Below are 19,759 nucleotides of genomic sequence, written 5' to 3'. Positions count from 1 at the left end.
CAAAGTAAAACAAAGCCTCTCGGTTCACCTGTGCCTTCCTGGGGTGTTCCATGTAGTGTCTGGAAAGGAAAGGTGGAAGAATAGGTTGCCTGGCAGGAGGACTTAAATTTCAAGACTAAGCTCTCACTGCTGTTGTGGAGTGAAGTTTGTAGCACACTTGAAGGGGTGATGGCAGCTGCTGAATGAAGAATGCTGGCTGTGTACCTCTAAGGTGATCTTCTGTGCCTGCTCAGCAGAGGGAGAGCCCTCAGCCAGGTGGGATCATTGCACAGGTGCAGGTGGGGCTGCACTGGCTCAGGAGTTCCCTGACCCCTTACTGAATTAACAGTGTCTTCCCAGAGGCCATCATCAAAGAAAATATTTTGGAGAAATCTCCTGGCAGAGCATGCACTCAGGTTGTGTTTAGTGGATGTCCAAGACCTGGCCAGGATTTCCTAATCAAAAATGGAAAGTGTTTTTCTAGCTTATTCTCAATATTTTTGTTCTGAGAGGATGGCATGAAACATAAACTTTGTCAGATCAAGCACTTCTGTGCTCCACGCTCTGTAGGTAGCAAATTAAATCCTCTAGGATGCTGCTTGTTCCTGGGCTGGCTCCACCAGGATGGACTTTCCATCTGAGTCTCCCCATCTGCATTTGTTAATTCAATACTTGATCTTCCTGTTGTGACGGTGATCACAAGGGTCTCAGGATGAGGGAAGAGATGAGAAAGTTGGCTCCATGTTTCAGAAGGCTTGATTTATTATTTTATGATATATATTATATTAAAAACTATACTAAAAGAATAGAAGAAAGGATTTCATCAAAAGGTTGGCTAAGAATAGAAAAGGAATGAATAACAAAGGCTCAGACTGACACAGTCTGGACAGCTGGACTGTGATTGGCCATTAATTAGAAACAACCACATGAGACCAATCACAGATCCACCTGCTGCATCCCAGAGCAGCAGATAATCTGAGTTTACATTTTGTTCCTGAGGCCTCTCAGCTTCTCAGGAGGAAAAATCCTAAAGAAAGGATTTTTCATAAAACACGTCTGTGACATCCTGTTGCTGACATCTTCCACACGTTTGATGTTGCAGTTGGATGGGTTTTACTGCCCCATTTCCAAATATTGGGCTGAGCCAGAAGAGCAGGGTTTTTTTCCTGAGCAGCTGAAGAGCATTTAGGATAACGTGTATTTTATATGAAGTGCTCCAAATACGCTCTTAAGTTTACGGATGTTTGCTCACATCCTATCTGTGCATATAATTAAAAAAAAATACTCAACAGACAACTCACTGAAAAAGGTATTTATATATTTTCTTCTTTTTTCCTTTGTAGAAGCTGATGGCTTAGAAAGTTGGTGTTGTTAGCCATGCATGGGCCAACAGTTGTTTCATTTCCATAACTTGCCTGTTTTGGAGTTACCTGACTTCCTTTCTGCTTGTTTCTATTGTTTGGACAGAATTAGTGACGGGAAGAGAAGCATGAAAAATGGCTGAATTCTTGGTGCCTGGTACCAACAACTTCCGCAGGTTCACTCAGGAATCCTTGGCAGCGATCAAGAAGAGAATTGCTGCCAAAAAGAATTGTCCAAAAAATACCACAGAGCAGAAACCTGAGGAGAAGGCACGTCCTCAGCTTGACCTAAAAGCTTTCCAGAAGTTGCCAGCTCTCTATGGAAATCCTCCTCCAGAGCTCATTGGGGAACCACTGGAGGATCTCGACCCCTACTACAAAGATCATAAGGTTAGAGCCAACCAAGATACTTGGATTTTATTTTTAATTCATTTCATTTCATTTATTGCATTACCAAAAGTTTTTGTGGGCAATCTGTCAAAGAGTTTTGCTTACACCCCTTTACACAAATTCTCTTCCCTTTCTAGGTTAAACAATGCATGCAGTTGGCATAGCTGAGTGATGTGCTGCAATCTTTTTTTTAAAAAAAAGCTTAACTTTAAATTTTAAGAATGATATAATATGAAATCAATTAAGATTTGAATCAGAATAGAAGCAGAAAAAATAAACTGGATAAAGGAAAAAAAAGGGGAATTTAGAAAGAAATTACAAAAATTAGGAGTTAGAGTAATTTTGTACATTTTGTACATTTTTGTAAATTCCACTGCTTTGAACAATGTGTTTCACTCCATCTCAATGCTTTGGTTCCACTTACATATACAATAAATGATACTTAAGCATATTTTAAAACAATTCCTGATGAATCCTTACAACCTCCTGACTCAAGCTCCATATTCCAGTTGTGACATATTGAAGAATATGATTTTCAATAACAAATAGAGAAATGAAAACTAAGCCATTGGGAATTATGGTTTTTGCCTGAGAGGAGGTTAGACATCAAACTAATTTCTACAGTCTAGGAGCTAGAGGATTATTGTCAACAATAGCATTTAATAAGAAAAGCTGCAGCTCCTCCTTGCACTTCTTGTATATCTTGAGTAAGTGAGGGCTTTGTTCTATTTTGAGAGAATAATCATGAGCAAGATTAATTCTGTGCATGGCTCTTTGCAAATCACAAGGTTGAAAAAAGAAGTTTGTGCTAAGGAATATTTTGCAGCCTGAGAGTTAAAGTTTCTGATGAAAGGATAGCAAATGTATTCAGCCTCTCCAGTTAACCAGGCTAAAGTGAGATTCAAGTTCTTGCTCGTGACTGACACAAGAGGATGTAGCACAAAAATAAGTTCTGTCTTCAACTTCCTGACAAATTCTTGTTTGTTTATTTTTAAAAGGTTTTCATAGTGCTAAACAAGCAGAAAACAATCTACAGATTTACTGCTACACGTGCCCTGTGGATCTTCAGTCCCTTCCATCCAATACGAAGAAGAGCAATTAAAATTTTAGTACATTCATATCCTTTTATCAGCTTTATTCACTCTTTTTGATTATAAAACCCTACATAATCCTGTGCTTTTGTATTTTACAGCAATGAGTTAGTCTGGTCTTTTCTTCACTACAGACAGATTTTGATTATGAATCACCTTAGATGTTATTAGTGTTTCGGTGCTTTTGTGGTATTTAGAAATACGTTTTGTGAGTATTTGGCCTATTAAGCCTGATTTTCTACAGATTTGTGTTTTGAGCTCTGATACTGATTTCTTGATGTGTCATAAACAAGTATCTCATTCTGAAGCCTTTCCCAGTGAGAAGATTGTTAAGATTTTCATCCTCTTTTTCATCTTCTGCTTACCCAAATGTGGGAATTAAATTCAACTCATGTGGCAAAGCTGATAAACCACTGGCCAGTTTTGAGAGAAAAGGCTGAGTTGGGCAAGTACACACAGGAATCACATAGGAAAAAAAAACCATATAAACTTAGTTTCTCTGGGAAATGAGATTCAAAAAGTGTACATGTGGTATGAAAGTAAATATTTCTGGGAATTGTCTTGCAGGGAATGCCTTGGAATAAATAAAGGTAGTATAGATCCCACCTCATATATCAAAATTAGGGGGTGGGAATCACAAGTGTATTGCTGGGGAAGGACACCTGAGCTGTGGCTTCAGCCTGAATCAGACCCAGAGTGGAGTCTGTGATGTCCCTGTGGGGATTTCAGATTTCCAGCCACCTCCTGGCTCTGTGGTGTGAGGTAACTCCAATGGCTTGAGGTTGTCATCCCAGCAGTGTGCATTCATCCCTGGAACAGCAGTGCCTCCCATCTGTGCCCTTCTCTGGGCAGAAGCTGGCTGACATTGGCATTTCCAGGAGTGGCTCAGCTCCTTCCAACAGCTGGACCACGCCTGGAGCTAAAGCCAGGATTTTTTATTTTGTGAGGATGGAGGGGATGGATAATGGCAAAGATGGATGTCTTTCCCATACTCTTCTACCCTATGGATTGCCCACATGTGTGGTACAACAAGGCATGAGATCCAGCTCCAGAGTCATGTGCTTGAGCTTTGGTGTCCACATATAAGGCAGCTGCCCAAGCTGCTCTCTGTCTCAGCAGGTCCCAGACAGCAGCTGGGGAGCCCCTAGAGCTGGCTAAACGTGGACATCCCAATGTAAAAACCCCATTAATCTATTAGAGAGCATCCAAAGGAGGGCAATGAAGATGAATGGTCTGGAGGGGAAGCCACATGGGGAGTGGCTGAGGGCCCTTGGTCTGTTCAGCCTGGAGAAGAGGAGATTGAGGGGAGACTCATTCTGGTCTACAACTTCCTTGTGAGGGGCAGTGGAGGGGCAGAGCCTGATGTCTTTGCTTTGGTGACCAGTGACAGGACTTGAGGAAACAGCTGGAGCCAAGCCAGAGGAGATTTAGGTTGGATATCAGGAATTGCCCAGGGGTGGCTGGGCACTGAACAGGCTCCCCAAGAGAGTTGTCACAGCACCAGCCTGAGGCAATGCTCTCAAGCACATGATGTGACATTTGAGATGTCCTGGAAAGGGCCAGAACTTGGCCTTGATGATCCTGATGGGGTTCCTTCAAACTCAGCATATCCTATGACTCTATGATCTAGAGTTGCTTGAGACTCCTGCAGTCACCTTGTCAGATTTCATGCTGTCCTTTGGAAGAGAAGAGCTTTGCCAGGTCAGAGGTAGGTTTGGGCTCCACCTGTGTGATTTGGGCAAGTGTTTAACTTGTATGCCAAAAAATGAAACTAAAATTGCATCCTTCCACCCAATGTTAAAGTGGTTGAGTGTCCTTTTTCCAGGCTGGAAATGCTTAGAGCAGCAGATCTGCAATCAGTACAGAAGTCCCTGAATAACAGCAGTAGTGTGTTGTCATCTAGCATGGCTCAAAATCACTGAATATCTGTGCATGCTGTTCTTACAAGTGCTTTAAACAAAAAACCAGATAATATCAGCCAGTGACTGATGCAATATTTAGTCACATTTCTGAATCTATGTCATATTCTTTGCCTTCACTCCCATGACTTACATTGTTCACCTGGTTTATCATGTGCACCATTATAACCAATTGTGTATTCATGGCTCTGTCTGAGTCATCTAAGTCTTCATCACCTTCATGGAACACATATGTTGAGTAAGTATCTGTGGGTACGTATATTTTTTATTTATGTAGTTGTACTGAGTTATTGAGACTTGCCACTTTCACTCAAGATAGTTTGTGGGAGATTTAAAAGGAAAGTTGCTTGTATTAAAGGAGTTAAATTTAGAATTTATTTGAGGAAGGAGTTTTGTCTTCAAGCCCAATACATGCAATAAGTTTGATGTTATAGGAGAGAGTAAGTGCAGATTAAGTTCCACTGTTGAACTGGCTTCATGTATGTTCTGCTACTCCAGTTTTCCCACTTTCTGAAGTTACTCAGTAATTATTAGCTCTCTATCAAGATGTATTTCCTGTTGTTACTGATGATGATTGAGCACATGGGAGTTGCTGTCTTTCAAAATTCTGGCTAATTATATTGAAATGCTGAGTTTTGCTCTAATAAAACGTTCTGTCAGAAGCACTTGGCCTGCAGAGTGCTGTTAGAATGGAAAGCTTTTATCTTCAGTGCTGCCAACACCTGCAATGTTAAATCACAATAAATCCATGTTTTGCAGTCAGCCTTGAAATGTATAATGCCATGGGTTTGTTGATGTTGGGGTTTTCTTAGAGACTATTTCAGCTGTCACTGCTTCACTTTGACAAAAATACTACAATAGGAATGCTGATAATTCTAACACCAAACATGAAGGAGAAGATTCCTAAATACTTAGTATTAAAAACAGGTTTAAAAGTATTTTTTTACTATATCATGTTAAATGACACTGAAACAGCTTGGAATGGCAAACTGCCCTGCAAGCAGGAACAAGACTCTGCATGGCATTGAAACACCAGAAGATGCTGAGGTGCTTCTCTACCCATGAGAGAGTTAAAGGTTGGATCAGAGTTGTATCTGCTGTTGACATCAGCTACCATTCAAATGCATTTCAAGAATAATTTCAGAATACTTATTCCCAAATAAAAAGGGAAGCATTACATCCATATAATTTCTTAGTGCATTTGCTGACTACCAAATGAAAGCCTTTTGAATTCTGTAGGGATATTGCTGCCTCCTTGAAATTATAAGTGCACTCAGATAAGTCCAAAAGAGCTTTTACTGATAATTTTCCATTAATAAGAATAATTGCCATCTTAAATTGAAAACCCTCTACTCTTGTAGTCCTCTAAGTGTTTTACATATTCTACACAGAAATGGTTGCTGTGTGCCCAAAGGAAATAACACAACACATCACATGTTCACTTGGCCACCTGAAACTGGAGGAAGATAGAAATTTGCATCTTTATTTTACCTAGTAACTGGGAGTCTGGTGTTTCTGAAATTATGGGGTCTCACATGAAAGAATTTGGAAAAAATTGTTGAATGCCAAAAAGTGTGTCTTGGGTTGGCATGTCCAGGTTGCAGTCAGCTACTGCCTCCAGCTCCATGTGAACCAGATAATGATGGAATACACTGAAATCCAGCAGAAATCTATTTGTTCTCTCCAGCATTGTCTCAGTTTGCTGGCCCAGACATTAAATAGTCTGACTGTGCCCCTGCTGTTGAGTGCTAACACTGCTCTTTCCCTTTGGCTCTTTTCTCCCCTCCTTAGATTTACTTTCACTGGCATTTACACTTTTGAATCATTGATAAAAATACTGGCAACAGGATTCTGTCTAAATGAATTCACTTTCCTTCGGGATCCCTGGAACTGGTTGGATTTCACTGTTATTGTCATGGCGTAAGTGGGAACAAATAAAATAAAATATGGATTACCTGCCTTCTCTGTCTGTGCTAGAAATTCTCATTGCTGTGGTGCAAAAGGCTGCCTGTGGTTTAAAAACCAGCCCCTGGCTCCTAATTGCACCTGAAACTATCTAGAACATTGACTTTTTGCCTCGTTTAGCACTCCCTGCATTACAATAATGTCTTAGTGCTTCAAGGAGGGAACAGAGCTGTGCAGAGCAAGATATTCCCAGTGGTGGGTATCTGTGAATGGATGTGTGGAGACTGGTGAAATGTAAGAGCTGGGTATAAATACAGACTTGCTGACCCCATGAATGGAAGTATAATTTTGCAGTTAGGGTGATGGGTATAGACACCAGGATAGTGGATTAAATTACGGCTCCATCTCCAAAAATCATAGTTAAAGCCTGATTTTCTGGTAATTAGCAAGCTTCTATATACTGGTTAAGTGCAGCTACAGAAGGGAGATTAAAACAGCTCAGCCAGCATTTGTAAATTCATAATAATGAGTGGTACCTTTGTATTTTGAAGGAATGATGCTTAAAGATGCTCACAGAAAAGCAGCTGTGCACAAGCCAGGAGCCACCTCAGAGGGAAACTCTAATAAAGAAGAAATGCATTTCCATTTTATAAGTCTTCAGACAAATCCTTGATATGTAGCTTTTTAATGCTTAAAATATGCTTGGAAAGATTGATATCCAAGAATGACCACTGTAAATAACTGCCCTGTTAACTCTGTTCAAGCACTTGGTATTTCACATCTGCTCTTTACAGGTACGTGGGAGCATTCAGTGACCTGGGCAGTGTGTCAGTCCTCCGGACTTTCAGGGTTCTCAGGGCTTTAAAAACCATTTCAGTAGTCCCAGGTAAGACATCTTACTTGCTGAGTACTTTCTTCTACTTACAACTCCTCTTTGCTTCATTCAAAAACATTTGCTTTTGCCTTTTTTTTCTTCCCCTGTATCGTTCACAAGCTGCAGACACAGCTGAATTTGTGCACACAAAAAGTGCCTCAGTTCATCCATCCCAGTCAGAATGAGTCAAGTGTTAGAAAGAATATTGAATATAGTTTGTTTTCATTATGCTTGTAAAGCTACTGTTCAGAGTTTATAATGTCAGTTTTACAGAATGTGCTTTTAGCTGAGGTGTGTGTTATGGTTACACAGAAATAATTCTGCATATTGAAGGGACTTTACCACTAATGATTTTACCTCATCAATCCCTGCCAGGAGAGGTTCAGACTGACTGGATATTTTCTTCACAAATTACCAGTGTTGGAAGTATAATTTGAATTATGCATTTTATTTTTTATGGATAAAGAAAACTAGATGATCTCTGGTTCATCACCTTTGCATGAATATTTTTCAGAGATTAAAGGAACATCTTAAAATTGTAGGGTCAAAGAAAAGCGGAAAAAATATTTCTCTCATATTAATCACTCTCATCCTAAATATACTTGTATTTCAAATGTATTTGCCACATATTATCCTGTAATTCTTATACTTTGGCTTTTATACATTGTTTTAACTCTAATCAAGTATGATATTTGAATCTCAGTTTTTCATCCTGTTTTTCCTTTTTATATTGTCTTTATAGGGCTCAAGATCATTGTAGGGGCACTTATCCAGTCTGTTAAGAAGCTTGCTGATGTGATGATCCTGACTGTTTTCTGCCTGAGTGTTTTTGCCCTCATAGGCCTCCAGCTTTTTAAGGGCAATCTCAGGCAAAAGTGCATCAGGAACACTACAGAGTTTTGTAATAAAACATGGGAAAGTTATGAAAAATTTCTTAATGATTCAGGTAACTTTTTCTCCCTAATTCTTCTTTAGATGATGCTATGGACACCTATGCACACATGCATAACCACGGCTGTGAATTAGGATGTTTTGATTGATGTTTTGATGAGTAACCACCTGATAATGGCCTTCTGATTGCCAGAGAGGCTTGCAGGCATCCAGGAATGCACTCCTTCCCTTCATTATAAGAAAAAGCACTCCCAAATTTTCCAGTAACATCCAGATCTGTTTCCCTGAATGATATGACAATAACTGAAACATGCATTAGCTCGTTCTCTGTTGTAATTCCCCAAAGTTCACCTTTTACTACAGGCTGGAGAGCCCATGCATCTTCATTTTCCTGCTCAGTGAGAACTGCTCCTCAGCTCTAAAACAGAGGAATTTGTTGAAAAGTCAAATTACTTCCTTCTTGGCATCAAATATATCTTATTTTATGTCTTATATAAGATATCTACAATAAATATATTTCATGTTTACACCTTGGCTGAGGCTGGTGATGGAACAGTGGAGCAGAGATCTGAAAATGCACCAAAGCATTCTCAGAGGAACACCTGTAAGATGCAGTTCAGAATAGCAAAGCAAAGCCTTGTGTTAAAGGAGAAAATTCAACATATGTGAAAAAAACAGACTCAAAATAATCTATGTCTGTGCCAGAAATATGAAGACAGCTTCATCACTGAAGAAAAACTCTCCCACTGAGTTCAGACACAGCAGCAGTTGTACAGGGAGAGAAGAATTTTCCCATGAGAACTCTGGAAATACATGAAAAGTCACCCAGAAATGCTGTTTGTCCACACTCTGTGTGAGGGATTTGTTCAGACAGGATTTTTTCAGTAACTTCACATTCCAGGGGAAGAAAGTGTAGAAAAGATTTTTGAGGAAAACCTTTTTTTTCTTGTTTCTACCAAAAGATCACACATAAAAATCAAGTAATTTACATGTACAGAATGCTGTAAAGTTCCTAATTGAAAGCAAACTTAAAAGGAATCAAACAGTGGCTAGAACACCATAGCAGAGACCATGGATGTGACAAAGTTGGGCTGAAAATACTAATTTTCTGTGCTGAAGAACAAGAAGCAAAAATATCAATATTTTAGTATATGCAGAACATTGAAGCTGTATAAAGGCAATGGTATGGAGGAAACACAGCTCAAGAAATATAAAATCTGTGTTGCTTCACAACCTTTGTGTTTTTCAAACCCTATGCCAAAAGGAACAGGAGAGCCCAGCCAGGTTTAATGCTTGGTAGATGACTTTCTTATATGATTTAGGATGTACAGCCCTATAAACTCAGTTTTCTATAAAACTATTTTTATGTATTTTCATGGACTGCTTTCTTCCTGATTTTGTGGGAAGTTCCCATCTCCCACATGGAGAACTATATTTTATTATGATTCTCTGAAATTTAATCACTGAATCTTCTTAAAAAAACTTTTTTTTTTTTTCCTCAGTTTGCAGGAGTGGAGCTGAGCAAAATTCCAGTGGAAAGTAGCCAAGTAGCCCAGCTAGGGATTAGTTCCTTTATGGGGTATTGACATGGTATGGCAGAGCTGATATCAAAGGTTCCTGCTGGCTCTGAATCATGCTGACTTATCTGATGAGCACAGGAAAGGTTTGAGAAGCACCAGGGAAATGTGAAACCTCCCTTACATCTGGGATAATAAATCCACACCTTAATGGAGATAATTAGCTATTAGCAAAGCTTTTACTTTCGTTCTGTTGATAACAGAGTAACTAATGCTAAGAGAAAGAGGGGAAGAGTTCAAAAAGGGCACAGCTCCAGCATCCTAATGGATAAATCTGCATTTCTCAGCTAAGCAGGGTTAGGAGCTTTTGGCTTTTGCCTTTTGGCTCTGCAGTGGTGGATATTCACACAACCAAATACTCTTTCTTCCCCCTCAGAACTGGACTTTTTTATTGCTCATTGGAAACAGAACTGATGTATTCTACTCCCAGCAGTGTTTGCACACATTCTTGGAGAGGGGTAATTGCTACAGGCCAGAACTCTGCCAGTTTGTGCCAGCATTTAAAAACACTGGAAAATATTTTAGAAAATATTGCATTGGTTTAACACTTCTATTAGATGTTAGGGAGAAATTCAGGGGGTGGAATTCAGTGGTTCCAACCCGAACCACTCCTGGATTCTGTGGCTGCGTTTGAGCCTATGTTTTCCAGTTCTTCCATTTCCTTTATACAGATGTAGCCAAAGTGATAATATCTGCAAAAATTCTGCATTAAAACACTGCCTTCAGTCTGAAATTCGTGCTTACACATATTCATATTTATAAATGAGGCCAGGGCATCCTGCAATCTGGTGCAGTTAATGTGAGCATGGGAAACCTGTGCACTTACTCTCACAGGTCACTGGTTACTCATCACTACTAATATTAAATGATAGAGGATTCAGGCTAGAAAGTGCTCTGGGTTTAACGTTTTTTCCCTTTTTTTTTAATAGATGACTTTGCTAAGAAAAATGGTACTGTGGATATTTTGCTGTGTGGTCCTAGTGGTGGGTAAGTGACTTAAGATTATTTCTTCCTTGGAAGTTCTCTGCCTCAGTGCTCCTATATTTGCTCAGTCATGTGAGACAAAAGCAGAAATTCCAAGCTTTCCTTGAATGCAGAAACAGGAACACAGAAAATAAAGTATAGCAAACAGATAATTTAAGTCTCGTACGGAATGAAGTATGAACTTGCAGTTGGCTTATTCAAATCTAATTAGTCTTTTAGACTTTCCTGAAATGTTGTCTTCCTTTTTCCTATGGCTATATGAGAGAGCTAAAAATGTGAAAGATCTGGGGTATAGCATAGGACAAACATTCCTCTCTGTGAAGGCTCATGAATATTAACCTGAAAAAAAAAAAACCAAGAGTTTTGGAGGGCAGGTTTGGGCAAGGAGGGAGATGTGGCTGCTTTGCAGTGAGGGGCAAGGGACGAGGATTGGTGATGAGGGGGCTGTCCTGGGATGGTAGTCTACTCCAGCCTGTCTTCTTTCTTTGTTTCTGGATTGTGGGTGCTGCTTTTTCCATCCCTCATTTCAGCCAATACTACCTGGAGTAGAAAATTGTTTTGCACTCTAATGAACAGCAGAGCTGAACCATAATCGGAACTCCTACATAAAGTTGAATTTTTCCTTGAAATCTGCACATTTATAAGAGCTCCACTTTTTTTTTTTTACTAATTCTAGGGACTGTCCTCCTGGCTATAAATGCTGTAAAATTGGGCCAAATCCTGATTATGGTTTCACCAGTTTTGATACATTTGGCTGGGCTTTTCTCTCCTTATTCCGCCTGATGACCCAGGACTACTGGGAGCGTCTGTACCAACAGGTACCAGTTTTGTGCGTGGCTCACAACTGATCTTCATTAGTTGAAGCAGGAAATGTGTAGAGAGGACAAGAAACCTCAAATAAAAGCAATGGCTGCAGGTCATCGAGCCCATGTCTTCCCTTCTGCCTGTGACTCCTGGAAAGGGAATGCTGAAGTGTTTCCCAGCCTTTTCACCCTGCTCTTGGAAAAAAGTCCTAAAAGGGTTCTGTACTGTCCTTCAAAAATATCAAAGTGCCTCCTTGATTGTCTCAGTGGGATGTACAATCAGTGATTCATCTGTGAGGGTGTTGCTGGATGAACCCTCACTGCCAATGGCAGGCACAACCCCAGGACTGGCTCAGCTGGGAGCGTGGCAGTAACTAAAGTAGGGACAGGTACAACAGGAGTGCTCAAAAATCAAAGTTTGATAAAGGAAAATAAAAGGGGCGCTAACAATAAATGCACAACAAAAATATAAGCTGTACACTGTAGGGAGCTGCTCCAGAACACTGTGAAATGAGGCAAGCACAAACTTATATAAAGAGCAGAGAACCAAAGAACAAAGAGAAACAGGAACCATACCTTATATAGAACACAAGGCTAACCAATCAGAAAGCAGGAATCATAACATCACCTTATTTGGAATAACTTAATCTGCATAACTGCTCCCATCATTCCTTTCTTCTCACCCTAACTTGTGGGGAATGTCCAGATCCTGTGGTGTGCTCTTCCAGGGTACAGCCTCGGTAGACTTATGGGCCTTTTTTTTCCCTGTGACTGCTGGGAAAGCAATGCTGAAGTGCTTCCCAGCTCTTTCACCCTGTTCTTGGAAAATCTTGGAAAAAAGTCCTAAAAGGGTTCTGTACTAAACCTAAAGAGTTTCAAAAATGTAAAAATGGCCTCTTCCATTGTCTTTGTGGGATTTACAATGTGAGGGATGTATTGGAGGAGGGAGAAAGACAGGGAAGAACAGTAAAGAAATTTATAATTCCATTTAAACTTCCTGAAGCATTGTGTCTAGGAAGCTCAGTGCTTTTGAAGAATTTCAGACACGTTGAAAGCCTACCTGGTACTTTTTGTGGTAATGTTTATCTCTGGGGTGTGTTGCTTGCAGACCCTCAGAGCTTCTGGGAAGGTGTATGTAGTCTTCTTCATGATGGTCATCTTTCTGGGCTCATTTTATCTAGTCAACTTGATTCTGGCTGTAGTGACAATGGCATATGAGGACCAGAACAAGGCCACCATTGCTGAAACCGAGGCAAAGGAAAGGAAATTTCGGGAAGCTATGGAATTACTGCAGAAGGAGCAGGAGGTATGTAAATTATTCAATTGCAAGTATTTGTCTTATTGTTCTGTTTTTGGTCAGGTTTAGGTTGGAATGGCAGGTTTAGGTTTGGAGGACACAGTCTCCAGCTGTATCAAGGGAAGTATAGGTTGGATATTGAGAAAAAGTTTTTCACAGAAAGGGTGATAAAATTCTGGAGTGGCTGCCTGGGGAGGTGGTGGAGTCACCATCCCTGGGTGTATTTGAAAAAAGCCTGGATGTGGCACTGGGTGTCAGGGTTGAGTTGAGGTGTTGGGCTGGGTTGGACTCAATGATCTTGAAGGTCTCTTCCAGCCTGGTCATTCTGTGCATTTTGTGAATTCTGTGGAAGGGACCTTAAAGATCCTGTCACTCCAAGTCCCTGCCATGGGCAGGGACATCTTCCACTGGACCAGGTTGCTCAGAGCCCCATCCAGGCATAAGAAAAAGCATCACTCCCTGTGTACAGCTGTATATAAAAACCACTCGTTTTGGAAACTGGAGCAAGTGATAACTTACTGAAATTAGTGATTCCTGGAGCTGCAGAATGACTCCTTGTTCATCTGTCTGTGTTTCCTCTGAAACAATGACTGTTATTCTGGATAAAAAGCATTAAAGGTTGATGTTGCTTTAAGAAAAGCAGTATTTTTAAGTCGGGGAAACATAAAATTCCATCAACCAGCAGCTTCCAAAAGAAAACTTAGCTTTTTTATAATTCCTTTTTTTTTCTATTTTGTCATTTGGGCTGCTGAGCAAAGAAACATACAGTAATTCTGCTGCATTAACATCTGAGCCAAAACCTATTGTAGTTGAATGAAAAGTCTCTTGGTAACTTAAATAGCAAAGAAGCTTCTGGAACAAGATACTCCTGTGTTTTAAAAATATCACCCTAAATTCAGCATTGGAAGGAAAATCATCCACACTGTGAATATAGTCCCAAGGATCCCCAATGAAAAGAAAGACTTTTATTACAGTTTGAACATTTCTTTTGGGGAAAGGATATATTCTACTGCATTATTTTCAAACTGAGAATTTTTATTGTAAGCAAATTTGCCATATGGAGGAGTAGGAGCTATAATGTGATTATTTTGCCTCTGGCAGGCCCAGTATTTGTAATCCTATAACACACTGCAAATAGCAAATTGTTCAGTGCTCCATATGTTGGGGAAATTCTCTCCTCTTTATTTTAGCATTATCACATATTTGAAGATTTTTAATGAGTTTTGTGAAACACAAATTGTTATCAGGAAATAATAATATAGACCACAGAAGTGTTTTCTTTCTGCTTTTACTCAAAGAACCTTGCAAAAACATCATCCATGTTTGATTTTTTTAATTTCAGTCACTGGGTATTAAAGGGATTGATATCCTGTCACTTAGCTCCTTTGAAGCCTCTTCTTTGTCACCCAAAGAAATCAAAGAAAGGAGCAATAGGAAAAAGAGAAACAAGTCATTGGGGAGAGAAGAAAATGAAGAAGAAGAAGAACTTCCCAAGTCACAGCTCCCAGACAGTCAACGAAAGTTGGTAATCTATTATTTGTATCTGAGATCCTTACAGCTTTTATAATTTTAATTTAAAATTAATGTCTTGAAAGCATAAACAAAACCCCGTTACAAACACAGATCACTCTTAAGTCTTTAAAATAAACAAATGTTGGGATAAAGAAGAATTAGATGAAAAAATTAATTTGAAAAGGAAGTATTATAAATGGAGCATGAAAGCAAAGTTAAAATAGTTAAATAAATTTTCTATAACAAAGAGAAATAAAAAGAAGTTAATGACTTCCAGAGCTTAGCTTTTATACTGTCATTCTCTCTGAAAAATTTCATACTTAAAATGTAAGTATAAAATTTCACACTTAAAATGTGAGTATAAAATGTAAGTATTGTCTCAAAAATAGCTGGTACAACTCATAAAATTTTATTATCTGCTGTTGAGAATCTAAACACTATCTTTCCCAAAAATCTAAATCAAATAAGAGTTTTGGACTTGCAGTGGTTGATAGTAGATGTTACGAAGCTCCAGCAATTGACGGCTTCCCCAGATTTTCTCTGTCGTGTTATGCTGCTCTCTTTGTTTTGCTTTTCCTGGGCTTCCAGTCTCTCCTGGTCCAAAGTTTTATTATCTGCCATAGGGAATCTAAGCCTAATCCTTCCCAAAAAATCTAAATCAGATAAGAGTTTTGGACGTGCAGTGGTTGACCGCAGACGTTACGAAGCTCCAACAATTTACAGCTTCCCCAGATTTTCTCCGTGGTGTTACTCTGCTCTCTCTGTTTTGCTTTTCCTGGGCTTCCAGTCTCTCCTGGGCCTGGTGTACGGCCCCAGCTCCAGCCCGGCCAAGCGCCGGCTGAGCCACGGGAGCGTCTTCAACTTCCAAAGCCCGGCCGCGGAGGGGGACTGCGGAGCGGACCATGGTGACGAGGACGCCGCGGGCGCCGGGGGACGCAAGCCCCGCTGCCGGTCCCTGGGAAGGCGCCCCAGCCTGCAAAGCCATCGGGGCCACAGCTCCCACCCCGCCACCCCGAACTGCGCGCGGAGCAGCAAGGGGGGTGGCTTGGATGAGCACCCTGGGCTGGGTTTGGGGAGCAGCAGGGTGCACAGCCAAGATCCCGTGTGCTCTGAAGGAGCCGTGCTTCCACCAGTCATGGAAACCACGGGAAAGGGGGATCTGGTGAGGAAAAATAGAATATTTTAAATATATGCTTTATATGGCAGTTTAGCGATAAGTGGTGGGGTTGGGTTGTTTGTTTGTTGTGGTTTTTTGTTGGTTTGATTGTTTAGTTGTTGTTGTTTCAAGAGTTTCACCTTAATGGCAAGCAGTGATGTGAACTCAAGCATGCTGGTGTGGGAATTTTTCAGCTGTCAGGTTTTTAATAGTCTGATGCTTCCTGAAAATTAGATTTTGGCCTTCCTGTTGTAAACCTTATGTTTCTGCTATTCATTAATTGTACTAACATAGTTTGAAAGATTCCTAGCGCTGAAATTACAAGTCACCCTTTTCATCCCAAATGCTGCTCAGGGGTGTAATTTTGAATAATACCCGTGATTTTTAAATTTTTTTTGGTCATAGCTCCTTAGCATAATGCAGCAGCTTTGCCTGTAAATTCCCAAATTTCCCCTATTTATCCTTCACCTCTCTCTTATTCCATTAGTCTCTTGAATAATTCCTGGGCCTATTTCCCCTCATACACTCATTTCCAAGACTGTGCTTGCCCCATGTTACGTGCTTGCAGGATCCATTCCCTGCAGCCCCATAAGAGAGTAGGACCTTCAGTCTCACCCTTTATTACATCTTGCAAAAATGTACATTCATTTGGCTGCCTGTCATTGTTCCTATTAACTCTCACAGTTACCCATCATCACATCCTGGCTCATTTCACTCCCGTGGCATGTCCCTAATCGTGTTTACTTCTCTGAGCAGCCAGCTGTGCACGATGGGAGCAGCATGATGCATTTACCTCCTCATCTGTCAGCGGAGTACTTTAATGAGGCTCTTCAGAGACAAAGGGCAGCAAGTGTAGTCAGCATAATTACCAGTGTCTTGGAGGGTAAGTGGTTCCTCATTAAGTTTATTTCAACCCTAAAGTAATGCTGCCATGAAAGAACAAAACATATTTCTTAAAGGTTAGCAGAGATTTGTGGGCGTGTAGTTAGGAATTTCATTGTTAATTTGGAGTTCTTCTAGAAATAAAGGTATTACACAGTCTCTCTGTACTGGAACACATTCTTTGCCTGTTGTAAAAGCTCATTTTGTAGGACAGAGAGTGAAGGGGGTTGGGGTGAGAGTGGGTGGAAAGTATTTCTGATCATCTGACCTGCAGGACTGGGACACTTTTCTTCTCCTGATTTCTATTGTGTCAGTGGCAGAATTCAGAGGATTCACAGGTATGCAGAATTCAACAATTAATAAGATTATGCAAGTAAAATTAGTTGTGACAATTCTTTGATATTGAATACTTAGCATCACAATTTTATTCCTGTAATTTACCTACCCAAGGGAATTTTTGGTAGGAGTTAATCAGTGACAGTTATTTTGATGACTGATAGTTTTGTTGCAGATCTTGCTGAAAAATTTCAGTCCAAGTTATTCCGGATAAGGAAGTTTTGTTTTCTTTTGGCCCTTTTGAGGAGCTGTACCACCAGTTCTTGGACTACAAGCATGGGATTGAACAGAGCTGTGGCAGGAAGGTCCCTTTTCTTAATTTTTTAAAATATTTTTTCCTGGGAGAATCACAGTTGAACACATGCAGTTGAGCTTTGCCTTGCAGTGTAATTCATCAAAGTTCTGGGTTTTGTTGCACAGTTTCAGCTGTGAACTGGGGTGGAACAGGACTTGTAGCTCTAGAGGAAGACAAGAGCTAGAACTGGAGTGAGAACTGAGGCAAAGTGATCACTCTGGAATAAGTGGTGTAGGGTGCAGAGGTAGGAATTGAGACTGGAGGAGAGGAAACAAAGATTAAACAGAGGGAAGAAATAAGGACAGGGCCAATTAAGAAAAGGATATGAGTCAGACCCAGCTCATCAATTTCTGAAAAGCTTCCAGCTCCCTGAAAACCAGATGAGTAATTCCTACTGTGCTTGTATTTAAAGCTAGTTCCAGTCAGTCAGTGAATTTGCACAGGACTTAAGCTGGGTCAAAAGTATTTTGAAGGGCTAATTAATATTAATGGAGAAGAAAGAAAAGCTATGATATTCAAAGTTGATTAAAAAGATGAAAATGACAATGACAAAACAGCTTCTGTCCCAAGTTCTACTTGAGGAAAATGGAGGTGTGTTCAGCTTGCATCAGCTGGGAAATGGTGGGGGTGACCTTTCCCATAGAAAAGGCCAAAGGCCAAATTTCAGGCAATTTGGATTTGCCAGTCAGAAAACCCATGTCTACCATTGATTCTTTAAACTGCCTTGAGGGTCAAGGGGCACAGAAAGTTGTTGGGTGTGACACAGACGTTGTCCCAGACACCCATGAGAGGACAAGGTGGGAAGTGCTGTAGCTGCTCTGTTGTCCTGCCAGAGCATGGGAAGCTGTGGTGAAGGCCCTGCATAACAAATATCTGCATTGTCAGATGGTTTTAGTACCGCTCTGAAACAAATAAAACCCTTTCCAAAGGCTTTTGAAGGAAGTGCTCACAAAAGATTTTGGCATTTTCTCTGAATTTTTATTTTCACGTTTATCAGCTGATGTAAAAACCACATGAATGATAAAAAGTACAGGGAGGTTCTGTGAGAGATGAGAGATTTCCTTTTCCTTCCCCGGTCTTTTGAATGCTTGAAGTTGTTATTTCACCATCTTGCTCAGTGATAACTAATGACAGATTTTCTTTTTCATTTAGAACATGAAGAAGCTCAGCAGAAATGCCCACCACGCCTGAAGAACTTTGCTTTAAAGTATTTCATTTGGGACTGTTGCCCACTTTGGTTGAGAATCAAGGAAAAAGTGGCTGCTTTCATAAAGGATCCTTTTTTTGATCTCACCATCACGGTTTGCATTGTGATGAACACTTTGTTCATGGCACTGGAGCACAATAATATGTCACCTACTTTTAAATTCATGCTTAAAATAGGAAACCTGGTAAGCAAATTCTCAGCTATGTGGGGTTTTATAGAATTAATTAATTGGTTGATATTAATTGGTTGAAATTGGTGTTTTCACTTGAAACATAAAAAGTGAAAGTAATAATTGGCAAACCCTGCATTTATAAACTTTGTTTCCAATACAGACAGTTCCCAGATATTTTATACACTTTGTGGTGCTCCTGAGAAGGCAGAAAAAAAAGCAACCCTCCCATTTTAATTAAAAGTGCATTAGGACATGAGTTCATTCATAAACATGGGTTTTATTAACCTGTCCATGAATGTTATTTGAGGGAAAATGACCTAGGGGTGAGATAATTCATGGCTCCTTTCAGGCTGATGCTGCTGTTTCCTTGTCACAGGTTTTTACAGGAATCTTCACTGCAGAAATGATCTTAAAAATCATCGCTCTAGATCCCTATTACTATTTTCAGCAGCCCTGGAATATTTTTGACAGTGTCATTGTCACATTGAGTTTAATTGAACTGAGTTTCCCCAAACACAAAAACAAGAAAGAAAGGAGAAAAGGAGGAACCCTGTCAGTTTTACGATCCTTCAGACTGGTAATGCTTCACGCATGCTCAGTTGTATGAAACTTTATCTTGTGAATTTAATAGAGAATACTTCTGCAGCTAGGAGGCAAGAATTTTTTTTTTTTCTTCCCCAATTATTTTTATTTCCTCATCTTGGCTTTAAGAAACACTCTCAAACTCCTTGTGATGTTAGAGTCAGAGCTTAAGAAGTATATTTCTTTTGAATTCACTGAGAGATATTCAAAGGAAAAAATATTCCAGAATGGACATGTTATAAAATTGACATAAATAATTAAAAACTAGCACAGGAAATTAGGAAAAAAAGTGTCGGGGTACAAACAGAAATAAACAATATTTAAAGAGAGATGTGAAATTACATTCAGGTGTCCACTTCATATATCTGGGACTGATTCAAATTGCTTTATCAAAATATAGACTCTTTTCAAAGTGCTACAGCAGCAGTCCCTGAGCTTTTGGTCCTCTGTTTATATGTAAATTATAATCTACATCACCATAACCTACATCAAAAGAATTGCATGGACACCTGCCTGCATGTATCAGGGTCTCAAGTTAGTTTGGTC

The 19,759-nt window shown here is 39.9% G+C and overlaps 1 protein-coding gene across 1 annotated transcript in view; it reads left to right on the top strand.

The window, feature by feature from the left end:
* Positions 1 to 1,475: 1,475 nt before the first annotated feature.
* Positions 1,476 to 19,759, top strand: part of LOC311156863 (sodium channel protein type 5 subunit alpha-like) — a gene marked incomplete at both ends in the record, with an annotated part of 33,338 nt that continues 15,054 nt past the window's right edge. Inside the window, 13 exons of the mRNA XM_084211155.1 lie at positions 1,476 to 1,730; positions 2,729 to 2,847; positions 4,874 to 4,978; positions 6,532 to 6,660; positions 7,440 to 7,531; positions 8,262 to 8,465; positions 10,917 to 10,974; positions 11,648 to 11,789; positions 12,883 to 13,080; positions 15,371 to 15,745; positions 16,424 to 16,622; positions 18,405 to 18,643; positions 19,008 to 19,208. Coding sequence (XP_084067281.1) covers positions 1,476 to 1,730; positions 2,729 to 2,847; positions 4,874 to 4,978; positions 6,532 to 6,660; positions 7,440 to 7,531; positions 8,262 to 8,465; positions 10,917 to 10,974; positions 11,648 to 11,789; positions 12,883 to 13,080; positions 15,371 to 15,745; positions 16,424 to 16,622; positions 18,405 to 18,643; positions 19,008 to 19,208 — 2,316 coding nt within the window. The remainder of the gene's footprint in view (positions 1,731 to 2,728; positions 2,848 to 4,873; positions 4,979 to 6,531; positions 6,661 to 7,439; positions 7,532 to 8,261; positions 8,466 to 10,916; positions 10,975 to 11,647; positions 11,790 to 12,882; positions 13,081 to 15,370; positions 15,746 to 16,423; positions 16,623 to 18,404; positions 18,644 to 19,007; positions 19,209 to 19,759) is intronic.

Source organism: Fringilla coelebs, assembly GCF_963513975.1.
Source record: "Fringilla coelebs genome assembly, chromosome: 1".
In the NCBI taxonomy this organism is placed as follows: domain Eukaryota; kingdom Metazoa; phylum Chordata; class Aves; order Passeriformes; family Fringillidae; genus Fringilla; species Fringilla coelebs.
The sequence above is the reverse complement of the archived record's forward strand: the minus strand, read 5'-3'. Positions and strand labels throughout refer to the sequence as shown.